This window comes from Diadema setosum, chromosome 8 (assembly GCF_964275005.1).
Source record: "Diadema setosum chromosome 8, eeDiaSeto1, whole genome shotgun sequence".
NCBI classification, from domain to species: Eukaryota; Metazoa; Echinodermata; class Echinoidea; order Diadematoida; family Diadematidae; genus Diadema; species Diadema setosum.
Genome location: NC_092692.1, coordinates 39,708,847 through 39,730,532, shown reverse-complemented (window position 1 = coordinate 39,730,532; position 21,686 = coordinate 39,708,847). Strand labels below are relative to the sequence as shown.

At 37.9% G+C, this 21,686-nt stretch overlaps 1 protein-coding gene across 1 annotated transcript; it reads left to right on the top strand.

Annotated features, from left to right (window-relative positions):
* Positions 1 to 3,835: 3,835 nt before the first annotated feature.
* Positions 3,836 to 16,325, top strand: LOC140231639 (ADP-ribosylation factor-like protein 16). The gene is made up of 5 exons (XM_072311789.1): positions 3,836 to 3,959; positions 10,367 to 10,425; positions 10,989 to 11,108; positions 15,135 to 15,250; positions 15,940 to 16,325. The coding sequence occupies exons 1-5, from the start codon at positions 3,899 to 3,901 to the stop codon at positions 16,103 to 16,105; spliced, it is 522 nt and encodes a 173-aa protein (XP_072167890.1). The 5' UTR covers positions 3,836 to 3,898; the 3' UTR covers positions 16,106 to 16,325.
* The last annotated feature ends 5,361 nt before the right edge of the window (positions 16,326 to 21,686 follow it).

Here is a 21,686-nt window from a genome sequence, read left to right as displayed (position 1 = left end):
TTCCACAGTTGATGTTGCTTTCACATCCCAGTTGGAGCAAGTATGATACTCCATGTAATATTATCTAAATGTTGATAAACATGCACCATAAAGATATACCATGAGCTCTAGTACAGCCTGGCGTTGTAGAGCTTGACTTGGTGATGTCTATAATAGTAGAAAGTTTCTTGATAGACTCAGTTCTGGCGCACTATAAATAATTCTGATGTAGTTTTCATTGTAGACACTCCCAACATTGTGTTCATCAAACTTTGTATACCCATAGACCGAAGGCTCTGACTCGTTTTCACTGTCAAGTAGTCTGAATTTAAGGCACTATGATGAGACTATTTATTCTCTTTGACTCAACCAAGTTCTTGACAGGCAAAAGAATAAAATACAGTATGTATGTAATGTTGGCTTAAGTGATAAAGTAAAAGATAACAAATGGCAATCAAGATATATTATGAATATCAGAGACATAAAATTGATTTACAGTACAGATATATTCAATTAGCATGACACACTTCAGTTTCATTTCCTGTTCTTTTGACTTTAGTTCTTTTAGAATTGTTTTGTATACTAGTAATAAAACCACTTACTTCCTGTTTGTGGTCATGGTCAAAAAGCCAATCATGATATGATATGAGGTACAGTAGAAACATGAAGTACAGATGTATGATGTAACAAAATGTCTGTTTTAACAATTTTTTTAGGTGTCAAGAGAACAAGTTCCATTTTTTTGTGAATGATACAACAAAATACCTATTATAATGAACTTTTTTTTTGTTCATTCCCTGACACTTCCTCATACAGAGGAAACTGAATTATACTGGCATATACAACTGTAGCACATGTACTCTAACCCGGCCCTGTTCAGCATGGTTTGGAAATTCTGTAACATTGCAGCAATAGCATCATATACCAAAAAGCACTAAACTGGTATAGTAGTCAACATTATGAAAGCACTATGTAGGCTTTATTTTACCTTGATCACAATTACAAGTGTCATGGGTAAAATATTAATGAACAAGTTGTATATTGCACCTCCACATAAAGGGAAGGATTATATGTAGTATATTTTAAGATGTGTATTGCATTATAAAGAAAATAAACTTTATAACTTTGGCATTATGTAAAATATAGTTTTACTGAGGTTTGGTTTGATGTGTTGTCGTTTGTGTCAAATGTTGTGTTTATGTTTAGATAAATATATGAAGGAATGTGTGTGTATATATATATATATATATATATATAGAAGAGTTTGTTTGCAAAAACCGATAAGTCCATATTTGCCAAAAGGAGATATTTGCGATTAAAGGTCAAGAAAAATAAAGAGAATAATAAGAAAATTTTTGCTTCTTTTGACCATAACTTCAAAAACATACCTTTATATGTAGTAACCAATATATCATTTAAAAGGTATTATTTTGTACTTTATGACAGAGATCGTACTTCAAAATCTTCAAAAATGGACTTATCGGTTTTTGCAAACAAACCCTTCATATATATAATTACATATATATATATTAGAGCAAAGGAGATATTTGCGATTAAAGGTCAAGAAAAATAAAGAGAATAATAAGAAAATTTTTGCTTCTTTTGACCATAACTTCAAAAACATACCTTTATATGTAGTAACCAATATATCATTTAAAAGGTATTATTTTGTACTTTATGACAGAGATCGTACTTCAAAATCTTCAAAAATGGACTTATCGGTTTTTGCAAACAAACCCTTCATATATATAATTATATATATATATATTAGAGCAAAGAGTTTGCATAGGATTCAGAAAAAAAGTGCTCTATGCTAGTATATAGCAGAGCTATCTATCATTGTATGAAGAGTATGTTCGCAAAAACCGATAAGTCCATATTTGCCAAATGGAGATATTTGTGATTAAAGGTCAAGAAAAATAAAGAGAATAATAAGAAAATTTTTGCTTCTTTTGACCATAACTTCAAAAATGTACCTTTATAAATTATATAGTGACCAATATATCATTTAAAAGGTATTACTTTGTACTTTGACAGAGACCGTACTTCAAAATTTTAAAAAATGGACTTATTGGTTTTTGCGAACAAACTCTTCATATATATATATGTGTGTGTGTGTGTGTGTGTATGTGTGTGTGTGTAATGTGTAGCATTATTGGTTTATGTGTGTATATATCTTTTTTTTTCTTTTTTTGAGAGAGAATCAAACCTAATAAAACTAATATTTATAATTACCAAGCAATAATAAATATTTACTGAATTTGTTATGTCAGCCTAATTTTTGATAGCTCAAAGCCAATTCAAAGAATTGGGGGGAGGGGGAGTCACTTGCTTTGTGATTTTGGAATAAGATGGCATACAAGAGGGATTTGCACCATAGCACACAAAATGTTACAAGCCTTGCTGCTGTGGTCTGGATTTTCTGAAATCTACTTGTTTCATTTTTTGGACATACAAATACCATGGAATAAAGCATTACAATAGTATTGAATACACCATGAATATAAGAAAGATACGCCAGTGTTGATTTGAACTAGAAGAAGAAGATCCAAGTCCATAAAGAGAGAACATTTTTTTGTGAAAAGAAAACTAGCTATTGCATCCTATAATATTTTTCAGGTATGGACATATACAAAATACATGTATCATGATTTAAATGTAAAACTGCCGATCATATAGAGTGATTTTTAATGGGTCTAGGGCAACTACCCCCTGGGCAATTACCCCGGACCCTTCCCCTGGCCCTAATCCTAATCCTAATCCTGAACCTGATCCTAACCCAAACCCAAACTCCTAACACTAAACCTAACCCTAACCCTAATCTTAACTCTAACCTTACCATTAACCAGTATTTAGCCGGGGGGTAATTGCCCTCTGGGGGTAATTGCCCGGATACGCCTATAATATTTTTCAGGTATGGACATATACAAAATACATGTATCATGATTTAAATGTAAAACTGCCGATCGAGTGATTTTTAATATCTACTGCAGCTACTTAGCAAGCTTTAGGGCCTTCATGAAGATTATAGGCATTTTTATTTTTTTTTACTTAAGCAGTTCTTATATTTAGTCAGCCAGTAATATCAACATGGGACATGATCAATGCATGAATAAAAGAGTTTCTATAAAATGTAATGATTTCCTGTCCATTTGATATTGGCGAATTTGACTTTTTTTTTTTTTGATCCCCCTTTCCCCCTGGCTGGAATGTGGTTGCAGATATTGTCAGGACTTAGCAATACAAGCTGATATTGGGAGATATTTGTCCACAATAATGAGGAAGACCCTTAGCCCAAGTTTCAAACTTTACTATTAAACTGATGAGATTTCAACACCATCCACACTAACAACAGATGTGGAGAAATAAAGACAAATTTATAGATAAAATGCTTTATGGAGAGATACCAACTGGATAAAGAATTTAACCTGATGAGAGAGAAAGATAGATACATTGAACGTGATGCAGCTAGCTAGGTTCCTGATATTTATTGGTTTGAATTTTTCACCTATTATATTTTGTGTGATGATCCCATTGATTAAATACGGGCAATAACTGAAAATGAAAATACCCGTCCCCCCCCCCCCCCCCCCCCCCCTTTGCCCTCTCCCTGCGCTGATCATCAGTTTAGTTACGTGACAAGAGAACAATCTGCGCTTCTCGGCTAATGTGTGGTACCGCCACTTACGTCTATTGTTAGCACAGGGAATATCATCTTGGATACGAAGGGGAAGCTCACGCCGATGTAAGTGTTATGTGTGCACAACCGCACAAAAAAGTAAATGGGTGGGTCCACGTCTGGATCTGGATTACTGTTGCTGTGCTGCTGCTAGTCGTGGGCGCTGTGTATGCTGCATGCTGCTGGTATCTATCTACCGAGTGCAAGTTGACAAAGAGCTGATAAAGTCGTGACGCTAAGATGTGCTTACTGATTGGCCCCTTAGGGGTCGGGAAAACCATGATCCTGAAGAGATTGCAAGATATCCTTTGAAAATACAAAGTGGGCATCTACTTCTTTTTAGAATGATTTACGAATCTGGCACTGCAGTGAGTGAGAAAAGTTGCCAAGATTCCAACACTAATTTAGTCCCACGAACTGACGAATGTAATTCTGTTTCTTGATGAGAATGATGTTACATACTGTAGTGTGCTTGTGAATGTGGTGCGAGTATGCTGATAGTGAACAAGGAAAAGTGCAAGTAAGGTGCTGTTTTGTGTGACTTTCACTGTCAATAAGGGCATACAGTATTGCTCGAAAGAAAGTGGACAGTTTCCCGCGGTCCCCCGCGAGACACCACGGTCGGGCGCACACAAGGCTTCCGCGAGATTTTTATCCACACGCGATCGATTGCTAAATGTATTACCGTGTAATCGATCATGAAAAGGCAGATCACTGATCGCTTGTCTCATTGCTACGCTGGCTAGCTGAGCGTGCACCGTACTGCCTGCTGTACAACCTGCTGTTGCTATAGCTGCGTGGTGACGCAAAAACCAAACATCAACCAAAGCCGAACGCAAAACCAAACATCCGACACTTCTTTTAGTATTATACGGAGCCGAATATTACCGTTATTCATTTCCAAAATAAAAAGCAAACATCCGGCATTTATTATCTCATCGTACGGAGTTGAATATTATTAGTATTCATTTTCCGAACGTCAAAGCTAACATTCCACATTTAGTTCATCATCTTCTGGAGCCGAATGTTATCCTTATTCATTTCCGAACGCAAAATCAAACATCCGACACTTATTTTAGTATCATACGGAGTCGAATATTACCGTTATTCATTTCCAAAATAAAAAGCAAACATCTGACATTTATTTTAGCATCTTACGGAGCCGATTGTTACCGCTGTCCATCTACCAAAGTAAAGGCAATTATCCGACTTTTTGGTGGCCCGATTGGGCCACCACAATCTTCATTTCTGAAATTTTGGTGGCCAGACGCGCGTTTTTGGTGGCCCCGGCCCACCGTTATAATAGTGTCGAGCCCTGCATATGGTGTAACGTCACGAATTTATGGTAGTCTGTATACATAGTGATGACGGCATATGGATGTAACCAAAAGTGTTCAGAACTTTTGCGGTACGGAAGGTGATTTGGCTAACATGGACTACGTTTTGCATTCATGCGACTCCACGTGTATGACTTGCAAAATTCACTTCATGCCCTGAAATAGCAGAGAAAGGTATCACAGACAAAGTTGAGCTGATTTCAATAGACTAGTTGCAACATTGTCCCGCCCGCCATGCAGTCAAAAGAAGCGGTGGAGTTCCTACCTCCCTGCTATTGATGGTTTAATCCCTCGTGAGTTAACGCTCCGGGAGCACAGGCCGGGACAATGATTTTTTTTTTCTTTGTTCTGGTTGTTCTTTTGATCCTGAAAGCGGGACCGGGACTAAAAAAGCTTCTCAAGAAACGAACCAGTCAGCAATTGATTAATAGAAATCACATGATCAAAAAATGAGCCGACAATTACATCTCGTAACTATAAGGATATGTTGTCAGACACGACCCGTTGACGGTATTTAGATTACCTTGGGTGCATGTATAACAGCACCAGTATTCAAATTTAGCATGCATAGTGATCAAAGGTGTCAAAATCAACGAAGCCATAGGCAGGGCTCGACACTTACGGTGGCCTAGTGGCCCGGGGCCATCAGAAACGTACGTCGGGCCACCAAAATTTCAGACGAAGATTTTGGTGGCCCGATCAGGCCACCTAAAAAGTCGGATGTTTTCCATTATACTTTTGGAAATGAACAGCGGTAACAATTGGCTCCGTAAGAATGTCAGATATTTGCTTTTAATTTTGGAAATGAATAACGATAATATTCGACTCCGTTTGATACTAAAATAAATGTCGGATGTTTGTTTATACATTTAGAAATGAATAATGGTAAGATTCAGCTCCGTACGGTGCTGAAATTAATGTAAGATATTTGATTTGCGTTCGGAAATGAAGAAGGAAAACATTAGGCTCCGGAAGATGGTGAAATAAATGTCGAATGTTTGCTTCCACTTCCGGAAATGAATGATAATAATATTCAACTCCGTATACCATGATAAAATAAATGCCAGATGTTTGCGTTTACGCAAGAAAATAAATAACAATAACATTCAGCTCCGGAAGATGCTAAAGTAAAATGTTGAATGATCCATTGACGTTCGGAAATGAATAACAATAATATTCAACTCCGTACGATGATTAAGTAAATGTCGGATGTTACTTTTACTTTCGAAATTATATAGCAATGACATTCGACTGCGGAAGATGCTGAAATAAATGTCAAATGTTTGCTTTTACGTTCGGAAGTGAAAAGCAGTAATATTCTGATCCATGCGATGCTGAAATAATTGTCGGATGTTAGCTTTTAAATTTCGAAATGAATAACAGTAATATTTAGCTGCGCTCGATGGTAAAATAAACGTTTGATGTTTGCTCTGACTTTCGGAAATGAATAACAATTAGGAGTCCCTACGATGATAAATAAATGCCGGATGTTTGCTTTTTACGTTAGGAAGTAAATAGCAATAACATTCAGCTCCGGAAGATGCTAAAATAAATGTCGAATTACGTTCGGAAATGAATAACAATAATATTCAACTCCGTATACGATGATAGAATAAAATGCATGTCTTTGTTTGATTTTATGTTCGAATGATGTAAATGGCAATAACATTCAGCTCCGGAAAATGCTAATATCAATGTCGGATATTTGCTTTGACGTTCGGAAATGAATAATAATAATATTCAACTCCGTACGATGATAAAATAAATGTCTGATGTCTGCCTTGACGTTCAAAAATGAAAAACAGTAATATTCGGCTCCGTACGATGCTTTATGATTGTCAGATGATTCGTTTCACTTTCGGAAGTGGACGGCAGTAGCATTCGGCTCCGTACGATAATAAAATAAATGTCCGATGTTTGCTTTTAAATTTGGAAATGAATAACGGTAATATTCTACTCCGTACGATGCTAAAATGAATAACAAATTGTTGCTTTTACATTTGGAAATGATTAACGGTATCAATCGACTCAATTAGATGCTAAAATACGCGATGTAAATAGCGGATGTACCTCGCGAGAAAGTGCAAGGTGCCAGATGAGAGATGAGAAAGTTCCTACAGTGATTGGTTTCTCGAAAATCATGGCATGTGGAATTATTTCCGTATATCTTTATTAGATATGCCAAATGGCACCAGGTAAGTGGGGATCTCTCTCAACCTCCCTGCATGCGTTAATCGTCCAACTGCCCACAAAATTAATTTTATCCACACTACTAGTAGGCGGATGGCCATCCAGCGATAGGAAATTTACAAGCTGCCGAACGCAGGCAGGCAAAAATGCGTGCAGATTACAAATTGCAGTATTTTTACTCTTAGGCATGTCTGCTCAGGCGTCTGCAAAACAGATTCATCCCACTCGCGACTACAAAGCAACATAACACGGAAGCAAGCATTGCAAGCAGAGTGCGAGGTTTGTTATCGGTCCTTTGTAATCGATTATGTGAGAATTCCTTCCACTATCGATCAGACGATGAATCTCGCACAATAACGCGTGCGGCCGTGTTCACTCGCGTGTGTCGGTGGTCCCCCGCGGGAGACCAAAATCGGGTGTCCACTTTCTTTCGAGCAATACTGTACTCTAGTCTCTAGGATGGGGGGTTGGGTGTCTGGGTGTCCGGACACTTAAGACTTGTTATTTTACTTTAAATATGCATTTACGCACAGCTCCTCACTGACAAACAACCGTTTATGTAGGCGCATCGTCAAACCAGACGCACTTTACAGTACGCGTCCGGTCCCACAACCTGTCCGGACACCCAATGACTGGATATACTCTAGCCTGACCAGACGCTGTTAATATGCTGTGCGAATACACAGGGACTGGGCTGTGTATAGTAAGCAATAATTAAAGTTGGTGAAGGTGATGGGACAAACTATCACTTCCGAGGCGATCTGGATGTAGCTATCTTTCCGAAGCGCAGCTGAGGAAAGATAGAGTACACATTCAGATCGCCGAGGAAGTGATACTGATAGCTTGTCTCATTTCATTGCCTGAAACTAAAAGTTGATTATTTGCTTTATATTCCACATCTAGGGTCCTAGAAATTCCCATTTTAGTCCACATCTGAAACCGTTTTAGCTGTCTTTAGGTATCCTTAGGCATGGCTCGACACTAACTTTTTTGTTTGGTGGCCCGACGGGGCCACCAAAATCCTAAATTTCAAATTTTTGGTGGCCCGAGAGAAAAATTTGGTGTCCCGAAAAAAGAAACAATAAAAAACATTAAAAGTCCTTTTTTTTTTAATGAGTCAAATATTTAAGTTTTATGATAGTAAGAATTAGAAGTTGGACATATTTACTCATACACTTCAACAAACTTGCAACACTCACTCTCGGGCACTCATTCAGTCCTTTTCATCCATCCTTTAAACAAATTTAACTGCTAATTTCCGGCGCAAAAAAGTTACGAATTTATTGACATACTTTTCAAAAAATTTTGGTGGCCCGAGGCGGGCCACCAAATTTGCCCTTTTTTGAAATTTGGTGGCCCGACTTTCATTTTTGGTGGCCCCGGGCCACCGGGCCACCGTTAGTGTCGAGCCCTGTGCTTAGGCTACGTGTGCGCGTAGATGACAAAACAATGAATTTGCTGCGCGCACTGCGCGGCACTGAAGTGAAAGTGCGTTGCACTGTGTACTATCAAGTGACCTAGTCAAATGATAGTCCACAGTGCAACGCACTTTTATTTCGCGCGTACTCATCTCGCGTTAAGACTGTATGGACTGCCAGAGATCAGCAAAACAAACAGCTGTCTTTATAGATGACAAAACAATGAGTTTGCTGCACGCACCGCGCGACACTGAAGGGAAAGTGCGTTGCACTGTGTACTATCAAGTGACCTAGTTCTTCTCAGGTGATGTGATGGGTAAAACTACGCTTTATCACGTGATCAGCTCTTGACCAATCCTACAGCAAGATTCTTAGTATGTGGAATATAATTAACTCTACTCATGATAAATGAATCGGATCTCAGCTAGCTAGAGGTAGAGGGATGGGAGGTGTTTTTTATGTTGACCAAGCAAAATACAATGACAAGGTAGATCTATTTCTAGGCCCCTACATAAGATTTGCTACTAACTATGAATAAGGCTTTCCAGCAGGGAACGTTGTCGTAAGTTCAGTTATTTTTTGGTTTTAATACTAGGCTTATTTTTCAGTGTTATTCTGTTAATTATAATTGATGCACAAAGTGACAATATCCAGAACATTTTTTATGTACCGGTAGATCTAGAGATCTATGTAACCATGCATCACAAAACCAACAAATAATTGCACCACTTTATTTTACGTGAGGACTAAAAGGTGAAACGGGTCAACTAAATCAATCTTGAGTTTCTTTTTTGTATTTTCTGAAAGACCTATTCTACATTATTAGTAAGTTTGGGATCGTAAAACGAATGGGAAAGTGTATTTTCAGCATTTTTCTACAACCTCCTTTTTCCTAGATTACCAGTAGAATATAGTGTGATTGGGTACATGTCTTGGGTGCCATTTTTCATTTCTTAAATTCCTTTAAACACACTCTTCACATTCAACTCTAATAACTTTTAATAGAAAGGATGATACTACTTCTTTGATCATGGACAGAATGTGGTTATAGATAGAGCAAGCTCATACAATTTCAGCTTAAATCTGATAATCTTTTCATTGTTGTTGCTATGGTGGTTCACATCCTGTTTTTTGTCCCGCTCGTTGCACAGCTAGCACAGCTTGGTAAAGATTAGTGCTTGAATAGACCCTGTACTTCAGAGCCTCTTTTTCTCAGTTCACACTTTTCCAGAGTGTGTGCTTTCTTTCAAATATTTTAGATGGGGTTGCCAGTAGGAGAGTCCATTTGAATTGAGTCATAAATACATCATTTCAAAGCTTAGAGTCTGCTCTTTCAGGATCTGTCCTGATGTTTTTAACTAATAAATCCATGTCTGGTGACCTTTTGTTGATTTTGTAATGCAGGGTCACATACGTATGTATGGTACATTGTATACAAAAATGTATGAGAATGAGCCCAAACCCTCTCATATTGTTACAGTACTATTTAAAACTGAAAATGTGTTGTCCTTCTTATTGCTTCAGGAAAGAGAGGGAAGTATATGTACAATGTAATTCTTCCAAAAACGTGTAGCTTGCATATAATGCACATAATGTACATAAATTTTGTCTCGCTTCAAGTTTAATGTTTAGTTCAGACAGTGTATCAGTGAGCTGATAACAGCAAGAGTTTCCTCTTCATATGATGTATTCCTTCCATGATGTTGCTTAATGCTCACAGACTTTCTTATGTTACTTGGTAATGGCCTTAACAGTGTTTTCACGATATTCAGCCAAAGGATCTTTTGACAATATGGAGGAAGCTCCTGCCACTATCCCTACGGTGAGTCCAGTCTAAATGAGACAAATTACTACTTTATTGTGACCAAAGGGCAAAGAAGGAACAAACACTTTGCTTGCTTAGTGCTTTCTTACCTCAAAAAAGAAGACTATTCTTTATAAATATTGTGTACTTGCCATGACAGTTTATTGTTACCATTAGTATTGGTGTAGGGATATCCAGTAAGATTGACTGTGAGTATATGATTGATGTAGCTCTAGTATTAATATGATGTGAATGATTCATGTTTTGCAAAGTTTCATATTTATCAAATTTATATATTTGATGGTTGAGATGCTCTTTGCCTAATTTGCATAGCTAAAATTCGTTACGTTTGACAAGCCTCTGCAAATTAATGCCCCCCCCCCCCCCCCCGCAAAAAAAAAAAAAAAAGAGTAATGACTAATAGACTTGTTAGTAAATTGACTCAGAGTGGAGCAAGTGCTATCATTGATACATTGTACAGGCACACAAGTACAGTGAGAGTTACATGTATGGAGTTTTTTTTTTTTTTTTTTTTCAATCAGTAGTGACAGATTACCAAATTATGCATGTTGAATATCCAGGTTGGAACAAATTTGACCAATGTCCAGCTGAACAAGAAGACAGAGATTCGAGTTCGTGAGCTTGGTGGAATGATGGCCCCAATTTGGCCAAACTACTTCACAGACTGCTCTACAGTCATGGTAAAGTATTTCCACTTGCACTCCATACATGATGCTCCAAACTTTTCAATATATTAGCAGATTGGTGTTTGATTGCTTATTCTTAATTTTATTAATTTATTTCTTTTTAGTATCTATCTAGTCAGACAAATCTTTACAGCCATCACTTGTTTAACTACAGTGCACTCCTGTTATTATGAACATGGTTATAATGAAATTCCGGTTACAACGAAGTAAAAATTCAGGCCGCAAAATTATCCACTCTGAAATTGATGCAATGATTCAGGAAAGCAAGAATTGAAACTCAATTTCAGTACTGAAATTGAAATAGAATACTTATTCCATGGTGTAATTACTAGTAAATTAGCAGTTTAAACCACAAGTGGGAAATTCTGTACTTAGAGTGAATACCAGAGCCATGACAGCATGGTTTTGTATGAATTGTACAGAAGTAAGCCAATACTTCTGATGATGACCAAGGCACTTTTTAAATAGCGCTTAACATTTGCAACTTTGAATATTTGCAGATTGTACTGTAGCAACCAAGCAATAATTAATTCAATGTGATCATTTTGGATATTTGCAATAAATACTGCACTCATTACAGCTCATACTGAAAATAAAGCTCTTTGTGAGAGTAGCTTGCATTAGGTGTGAGAGTGAAAGAAACTTCTATAATGGAGCTACTTGAGAATATGAATAACCCCTGCCAAACAAATTCTAGCTCAATTCTAAGGCAGTTTCCAAGCTACGTGTATGATGCCAGCTGGAATTTCAACAGTGTGAATGATTCACAAATTTGGATTTCACAAAGATTTGAAGAAAACAAAACAAAAGATTCAACTACAGTATCAAAATTTTGGTGACTGATTGTTGAAAGCAGATTTACTGCAGGTACTGCATAGTGTATAGGCGGGGGCGGAGTGACGTCACTTCCGCATAGCGACGAACTCGCTGCCCTTAGTGCGATGAAAACAATAGCCGTCAAACGAGCGTGCAACAGAGCATGCAATGCCGTCATACAATACGCGAATTGCAATATATGGGACCGTTCATTAGCACACATAAACGGAGTTTACGTGGATCTACAGTGGAGCTGTCAGTTCACGCTGTGTTACTACTGTCGCATTTAATGCTGTCCACTTCACTTTTATTTACCGCTGAATCTAGTTCATTGTTTCAGTTAAAATATGCTTTCATAGATTATAACATGTCTTTCGATTACTGTGATAAACTTTCACGGGAAGCAAAGGAGAGATACGAGACTAAACTGTCCTCCATCGGCCTTGCAGTTTGTCCTTACCGTGTACCTAACTATACACAGCCCAGTCGCCGCTGTACATACGTATTCGCGTAGCGTATTAACAGCGTCTGATCGGGCTACCGTGTACCCGCAGACTCGTGGATCAATGACCCTACGTCGTGGCCAGACATTCAGTTCGCCGATGTGTACATGTACCTATCGAGTACACCTGGTTAGTAGTCGGTTATCATTTACTTCCAGTAATTTGAATTCAGAGCATATCGTCCTTGACTTCACTGGACTCCAGTGGGATCCGTCTTCATTCTCCCGGCTGATAGCAGCTAACCACCGGTTCCTTCTTTCTGGACTGCGATCACGTTTTGAAAGTTCAAAGAAAGATCGTTTTTTGTCCAACATTAGACTATGATTATGGCAGCCAAACACAACACAACTTCGAGGCATTGTGAGGATGTGAAACAAACGATGAAATGATGTACGAATCTGCAGTAAAAATGTCAGAAAGCTGTGCAAAAATAACCGATAATAGCACACTAGCGTATAGCGTTCATTCAGTGCAGTGCATTATGCATGTACCGTGCGTGTATTATGCATGCGATGCATTGCTGAGCGCTGCACTAAGGTACGGTCGCTACGCATTTGTTTTCATCGGCCGGGTCGGTTACTAGGGCTCCATGTTGAAAATGCCCCGATGTCCGCCCCCGCCTATACAATGTATATATGTAGTACAGTATGTCCCAAAAAAAATTACAACGGGGCCCTCAGCAATGGTATCTTTAAAAATAGTGAATCAATCTAAATACAAATTCAGGGTATGAAACTATAACTCATTGCCCACATCTTACCGAAAACCCTATTCGATTTGCTTCAGTGGTCAAAGAGAAATGAGGAATTTTGTAAAGGATGTGGGGAATCTCTTTTGTCCAAATTCTGTCTATTATTCACACACAAGAGCATTGAATTGCTAAAATTGGAAGAATCAGACTCATGACATGCTTTACAACAATCTACATTTCTCTGTGACCGCTTAACCAAATTGAATGGGGTTTTCTGCAAAATAGAGCTAAGTTATATTCTAAGACCCTGAAGTAGAACTTAGATAGGTTGATCATATTTGGTGTTATCAATTCAAAAATCTGATTGTAATTTTTGGGGCGACTTACTGCAGATGTCCCCCCAAAAATTACAATCAGATTTTCGCATTGATAACGCCCAATATGATTGTTTTTTTAAATGCTACTTCAGGGTCTTTAAATATAACATTTTAGCTCTATTTTGCAGAAATCCCCATTCGAATTGGTTAAGCGGTCACAGAGAAATGTGGATTGTTGTAAAGCATGTCATGAATCGGAGTTTAGCATTTCGATGATCTTGTGTGTGAATAATAGACAGAACTTGGACAGAAGAGATTCCCGACATACTCTACAAAATTCCTCATTTCTCTTTGACCACTGAAGCAAATCGAATGGGATTTTCTGTAAGATGTAGGCAATGAGTTATAGTTTCATACCTTGAATTTGTATGTACATTGATTCACTATTTTTAAAGATATCATTGCGGAGGGTCGCGTTGTAATTTTTTTTATGCCTCCGCCAACGAAGTGGCCGGAGGCATTATGTTTTCGGGTCGTCCGTCCGTCCGTACGTCCGTCCGTCCCGTTTTGTTTTTGTTGATATCTCAAGAACCGTGTGGTGGTTTTGCATCAAACTTGGTATGAGGGTATATCCTTGGGGGATGATACTTTGTGTGGATTTTAGGGGCACAGGGTCAAAGGTCAAAGGTCACAGGTTATTTTGTGAAAAAAATATTGAAATTTCATGTTTTTCTCCATATCTCGCAAATGGTTCAAGGTATCTTCATGGAACTTAGTATATATGCTTGTACCGATGGGCAGTGATTATCTAGGGAAGTTGGGGGTCATGGGTCAAAGGTCAGGGGTCAAAGGTCAAGGTCAACTCCTCAAAATATAACTACTTTCCTTATATTTATGCAATGCCTGAAGGATTTTTTCAAAACTTGATGTATGCATGTATAACCCAATATATATTCTGTGGGAAGTTTCTTGCCAAAAGGTCAAAGGTCAAAAGGTCAAAGGTCAAGTGAAAGTGCTAAATTGCACTTTTTCCTCCATATCTCAAAAATAACTCAAGGTATTGTCATGAAACTTACATATCTATGCATGTTCTACCTATTACAGTGATTCTCTTTGGAACTGGGGTCAAAGGTCAAAGGCCAGGTTTCGATAAAACTATTTTACCATTTGATACTGAAATTATACTTTTTCTCAATACCTTGAAAGTTACTCAATGCATAAACTTGTAAAAGGGTCAAAAGTCAAGTGAAAATCATCAGTTCCCCCAAATACCTGCACTCTGACGTTTTAATCATTCATCCAATTGAACCTAGTTCTAGGAAAGTGAACATTCAGCACATTTGTGGCAAACCTGTCATTTAAATATTTTGCCAATTGTGTGAAACTGTCATCACACATTGTCAAGACATTGTACTATAGACCTATTAGGAGAACCATGTATTATGGCGGAGGCATACACCAGTCGCCGTAGCGACATTTCTAGTTGGGACATACTGTACATATACATATAATTATGTTTATTACATTGAAAAAAAAAATCATATAAAAAGGTGTAATGCAATGTTGTACATGTATGTAATGTCATAACATCTCAGGATCACAATTTGTAAGACTATGGGAATATGGTAGCAGGTCATGAATGTAGAGTCATAGAGCATACAATGTATCTGTCCTTTCTCATAATCTTTCCTAGTATGTCGTGGACACCTCAAATAAGTCCCAACTTTCCTCAGCGTGCATCCAACTCCTCAACATCCTGACAGCGGCCAAACTTCAGAGAGCCTCTGTCCTGATCATCTTGAACAAACGGTCAGTAGTGGTCAGTCTTCACCATCAGTAGACAGTATTTTGTGTATACCCACCCTTCAAACTTGTAATGGTAATATAGTTATAGTAATGACATTTGTGGTAACACTAACAGTTATAATGTTTATAGTAATGATATCATCTGTTTCATTGTTTAATGTTTTCATCATTAAGGAGGTAGATGTACCACTTTTCGAATTGCAGGGCAATTGCAGAAGAAGAGTTACAATAACTTGAGTGAGGTTTAGTGTTACAAAAAGGAGATAAATACATCAGCACTAGCAGTGAAAATGTGACAGCAGAGTTCAATAAGAGCTAATCATGAAACATTTTATGTACAAGGTGCATTTCAAATTCTAATTGGAAAAGAAATTGTAAATTGTGTCATGGGGTGTATAATTCCATATCTCTTTAATTTAATCAAATGCAAATTTTGTAGATTAATATTTACTGTAAAAGCAGAAGTTTTCATGTGCATGAAACTAATGAATCCCATGAGCAGCCAAGATTTGTGTAAGTACAAAATGCATGCAATAGGTTTTGTTTGTACAATGCATTGAATGCTGGTGACAGTTCTCTAAATTTCATGCTGTTAAAAACGCCATCAGCTCCAATTCATGCATTTCTGGTTTTACAGTGTGATTTCGTTGCGGGCACCTGATCCATGTTGTGTTTATGGTTTTTCTTCTCAGTGATCTACCACCACCACTGAGCATCCAACAAATCCGGCACCTCCTCCATCTCGAGGACATCGCTCTCTCCGCCAGTCAGAGGATAGAGGTCGTGGAGGTCAGCGCCTCCACAGGCCAGGGCCTGGAAGAGGTCGTCAGGTGGCTGGGGTCAAATGTCAAAGGGTGATTTCCCACTGTGTTCTGGTTTCAGTGACAAGTCCCGAACCCACTCATTTATGTATCCTGTTGAACTGTGCATCACTTGTTACCTGTGTAATGACGTACCCTAGCTGTGCTTCCCATCCCCTCTTCCGTGGAACAGTTGGATTACATAACCATGACCTTGTCTTGGAAGGAAGCAGCCAGCGTGTGACATTGTGATTGAATGTCGCAGTGTTTTTCCTGTTTTTTTTAAGAGCAAGTTAAACCATACTAATTTACTTTTTTTTTAATGAAATTAGATGAACTTTTGTTCTTCTTCCTTCTCAGTTTGGACTTTGCTCTCTGTTGTTGTTTTTATCACTGATGTAAAACAAATCCCTTTCTGTATTTTTCTGCCCAATTTGTTGTACTTGCTGTCTATACATGTAGATATGACATGTTACAGGCAAATGTGGTTTGGACAACTTGCTGTGAAAATACTTGAGGTGTTCTAAGAAAGTTAGAATGCTACTCCATGTAGTTGAAAATGAGTTAGGGAGTAAAAATATGCATGTATTGATTTAATTCATGAAGGCTACATTATGGAATGCCAGAGACATTAATTGTCACTTTTCTTGCAGTATTTTGTACTATTTTTTTTGCCAAATACACTGCAGGTTTGATGGAAAATACTCCTTGTCCCACACTGTATTCCTACATAAGGCTATTGTAGGAAATGGTGAAAATACTGTCTTTCCACCAAAAATATAGCCTTTTAGCGCTCAGAATATTACAGTGCTGCTTACAAGGTTGGCAACCCTAGAATGCCTAGATGATTTTGAGCAACTCAGACTCTATAGCTGAATCCCTATCTTGTGTCTTTAGCAAACAATGTTACACCTTGTGAAAGCAGGCGTACTGCACAATACCCATAGTAATTCAATGTATACACAGAAGGTATTAAAAAGTTTGTATTCCATTGCTTATATACTGTATGTAACTTATCTCTGATCAAAGCTTTGTATATTATTGTATAATTGTCATGATAGTTAGCGAAACGTATTCAAGAGAATCCTACTTCAGGTCAAAACATGTGCTGACACAGAGTGGAGCAAGATGAGATATCCTGAACTGGAAAATCAAGGAATGTTGGCAATACTGTAGATTTTGATTTCAAACAGACCCACATTTTCATCACTCCTACACTTAATTTGAATGTAATCTGTGTAAGCAACAAGAACAAAAAAGAAAAAAAAGCTGTCAAGTTATAAAGTGATGTACTGTTTGCTCTTGTCATTACTGTGAACATTCAGTGCCTCCATTTTCCTAATTGGTACAAAGCATCACCCAGTCTTTTTGTGGCATGGTGAGTAGACTTGTCAAGGAGCACTCACACAGCTTCACTACTTGAAAAGCCTCGTGGCATAAAACTTTATTTTGTCACTGATTAAGTTTGAATGTATTCTCTTTCATTGTTTTCAGAATTCTCCCAGGGAAATTATTCATAACACGAGTGCAATTTAGACACAATCAGAAAAATGACTGTATTAAACAGTTTGGTATTCCTGCACCAATTTGACCTTTGCATCTTACTGATGCTACACATCCACCTCGTATTATTCCCCTCAGTCTTCATCTATTGTGCTAGAATTATTTTGTCATTTTTTCACCACATGATGTAAAAATGTGCACCTGAATCATGATTGATATATTGCAGTTTGATATCAACCATTTAAAGGAATGCTGTCATCTGCAGAATGCGTAATTTTTAATCACAATTCAAGAGCTATTTTCTTCAGATTTCACCAGCAGATCTCTACCCTTTTCTGGTGACCTTTCTGAGCATTGTCGCGGTCGTCATTTATGACAATCTCCTCGATCACAGCACCCATGTGAACAGTTTCCTAGAACTGGGACAGTTGTATCCTTGAGCTTCATGATAAAACTTTATCCAAAGGAGGATTTAATTTGCGACCAAAGTTGGTGTCTGCCAATCTGAATCTAATCAATTGCTTGTGAATTGGGTGCACTGACTAAACTATCGTCTTGATGACATAAAACACGTCGCCATGCTGTTATTGCAGTGCTATTCTTATGGATACTGGAAGGTACATTTGGCAGAGACAGAAGAGTGTCATGTGGCATGCAAAAAAGAAAAAAAAAAGAAAACAAAAACAAATAAACAAATGCTAAGCACTCACCAGCCTCTGTCATCAGATGCAATGTTTATGTGATATGGTCAGATGAGTTTCCATATTTTCAGCAGCCTCTTACGTATATCTTTATTTTCAGTAATAATTTTCCTTGTTGTAACTGTATTCATACTGTATGAGAATTGTTTCCAAGTGGAGGATGTTTTCAGTAAGTTTATCTTCCCTTTTTGCTGTATTCATGTCTCTTCCACAGTTTTATCAATGAAATTGTGTGTTTAGGCCAACAATAGTTTTGAATGATGAATTCAAACTTCCTGTACGTAAAGGATACTATCTAAGGTTACAGTCAGATATAGGGAAGGGGAATACCTTTAGCATACACTAGCTGAACTAGACTTTGCTGAGACGGGACATACCTAGAGAGAACAGATGAGTTATTGTCAATTTTCCAAACAGTATTCTGTGCTGGGTATGTCTACCACATTCTTACTGAAAGACCAAATTTCTCAGAACTTTTACACTGGTATATTTTTGTATGTTTTTCTGATGAGTAATAATGTCCATTTTAGAGGAGTCGTCACCTTGTACAAGTAGTGATCATGCTGTCTTTTTTTTTCTAATTTCATACATTGTTTGTATTTGTTTTGTGTTTCATTAGCCTATTGAAATTGCCATTGGTCAGTGGGAGTGTTTTTTTTTTGTGTTGCGGCACACAATGAATTGTTCCATAATGATGACCACCTTTGCAGCATTAGGAGAAAGCCAGTGCTCCCAGTTCAAAGGGTCCTGTACTATGTAAAACTGTGCATTGGTGTTCTTGGCGGTTTTGATTGCTTCTTGATGGCAATGCATTGACATTGCTCTGATGCATATGTCTCAATGTATTTCTCCATGTGGGGCCAATAGAAATGCTCCCAGGCTACCTCCACTGTTCAGTCAGCAGATTTCCCATGGAGATTTTTTGATATTCCTGCACCATTGACCAAGTTTCTTGTGTTTCCCTTGTCTGTCCTGCAGTCTTGACCATCTAGCCTTATCCTTTTAGGATAGGAACTGTGGTTGCTGGGTCCTCCCTCTGAGCTTGCATGATGTCAATCTGGCTGAAGGTCCCTGGGTCTCCTTGTGCTTCTGTGTCCACCTCTGCCAGACCAATATCAACTACAAGGGATTTGATTGATGCTAAATTGTCTTTGTGCTTCACATGGACTCCATGAAAGCTATCCTCAATTACCTTTGGGGAGGATGAATCAGAGAAGATCTGGTTGGCTCTGCTGGTGTCTTAACGGCGTCCACGAGAGGGATTATGCCTCAACATTCTCTTTTCCTGGGCGGTATTGGATCTCCTCCAGCTCCTCACCAAGTGATATTAAATGGCATTCAGATTTGACATAGACAGTGAAACTTTTTGCATGCAGAAGGTAGTGTCTGAAGTGGTCAGTAGTTACCCATTTCAAGGCTAGAAACTCTACATTGTAGCTTGCCAGAGTGAAGATGGTACATGTACACTGTAGTTTTTCTCTGCTGGTGTCAGTGTCCTTGATCCATGTGCGGTAACCCACAGTTGTGAAGAGTTCTTTAAAGAGTTTATCTAGATGATGATCATTGTCAGGTTTGGGTCACGAAACTGTGTTGCCAAAATGTTACCCCTGTCCCAGGGTATTTCGTTCAATAATTTGCATACAAGATGAGGAGATATTTTGGTTGTTGTAATGATAGTCGCAACGAGAAGAACAACAGCTTAACCTCAATTATTTCATCCACTATCTCCTCTCGACTCTGGGTCCTTCCATTCTTTTGATAGGGTTAAATGATTCCTTTGATGGAGGGATTATACATTGACTAAAAGATTTCTATATACAGTTGAACCTCTAGTATCCGGACAAGTCGGGACCGGGGCTCATCCGGATAAAGGATTTGGCCGGATACGGGAGACTCCGTGCTTTATACATGTACATATACATACACATGTACTGATGTAGCCCATTGTAGTACCACATGTAGTAATGTGTATACTGCAACCTTTTCATTGTTACATTTGGGGATGTTTGGGGATGTTGAAATGTCTGGAGGTAAGCAATTTGGAAGGAAATTTGATGTAATGTATGTTAATCATGTTGGAAGTAATATGTAATTCATGTGTGTTTGGGTAGGAGTTGTCAAGGAGTTTGGAATCCCCCTTTCCTCCCGTAATTATTAAAAAAAAAAATCACGGCGAGATTGCGTCCGTATAATAGAGAGATCCGGATAAAGGGAGGCCGGATAAGAGAGGTTCAACTGTATGTCTAATGTTTTATCTGAATAAAAAAGGATTTAGGCGAGGAGGCATAGACACAGCATTCCAAACATACAGTATTTGATCAGCACATCATTTCTAGGGCTCTACATAAACATTTACTGGTACTCGTGGGAAAGTGTACACTAAATGCCACATGGACTGTCTCTATTATGGTACTCGAGGATGAAAGTATTTTTAATGTATATACAATGTACTCAGAGGAAAAGGTACGTCATATTTATTAAGAACAAAACATTTTTATGCTAACAAAGTGTACAAGTGCTATCAAACGACTTTACTGTGTATAGATGTCAACATTTCTTAATGTTACATGTGTATGAATTTACAGGGCATGGAGAAGTGTTTTTCACTTACATGCAGAGCTGTACTTTTATGTCGGATGAAGAACAAATGAATGTCAGTGCTGCTGTTGTATAATTTTAAGTAACACATTTCAATTCACTGAATTGATTGGACAGTGCAATACTATGTACACAAAACACTTGTTACAATAAAAATATAGTCCTGAATGTCTTTACGTTGTTGAGTAGTTTAGTGTGTTTGCCTGCACAGGTAGAATATATTTTGTGATTGTAAACCTATGCTTGAATTTATTGTAGCATATTTGTTGATATTGTCATCAAGGCAAATCCATCACCAGATTAATTTTTTTTTCCACCATTTGTGTTCTCTTTGTCAACCACTAGATTTTCTAAGTACTGTACATTTCCACCAGCAGTCACTTACCTTTCTTTGTTACACATCATGGAACACCATAGAAAAGGCATGAATGCTAAAATGTGAATTTGAGAGCACCAAGAAGAGGTTAGCAGAAGTTTTGATCAGTGTGGCAGTAAATGGCATGAATGAAAACAGGCAGGGTGAAATATCTAGAAGAGAAAGGAGAGAAGGAAAGGTACAGCATATTATATATTTACATTTTGACAGAAGAAACTCAGGAAAACTACTATGTCGCCATGTGGTTGCATTGTGATGAAAATCGAACTGCATTCTTACAAAGTCAAGTAATAAATCAACATTTTATGCATTCTACTAAGAGAAATAACAAAACTGGTAAGGCATGAATATCAGTGTATCACTCTTGTCGGGATGAAAAAGAAAATTTGTTCTCTTCAGACATATACACCTGTACATACAACCTGGAAGAAAAGTCATCAATGAAAATAACAAGTTATTTT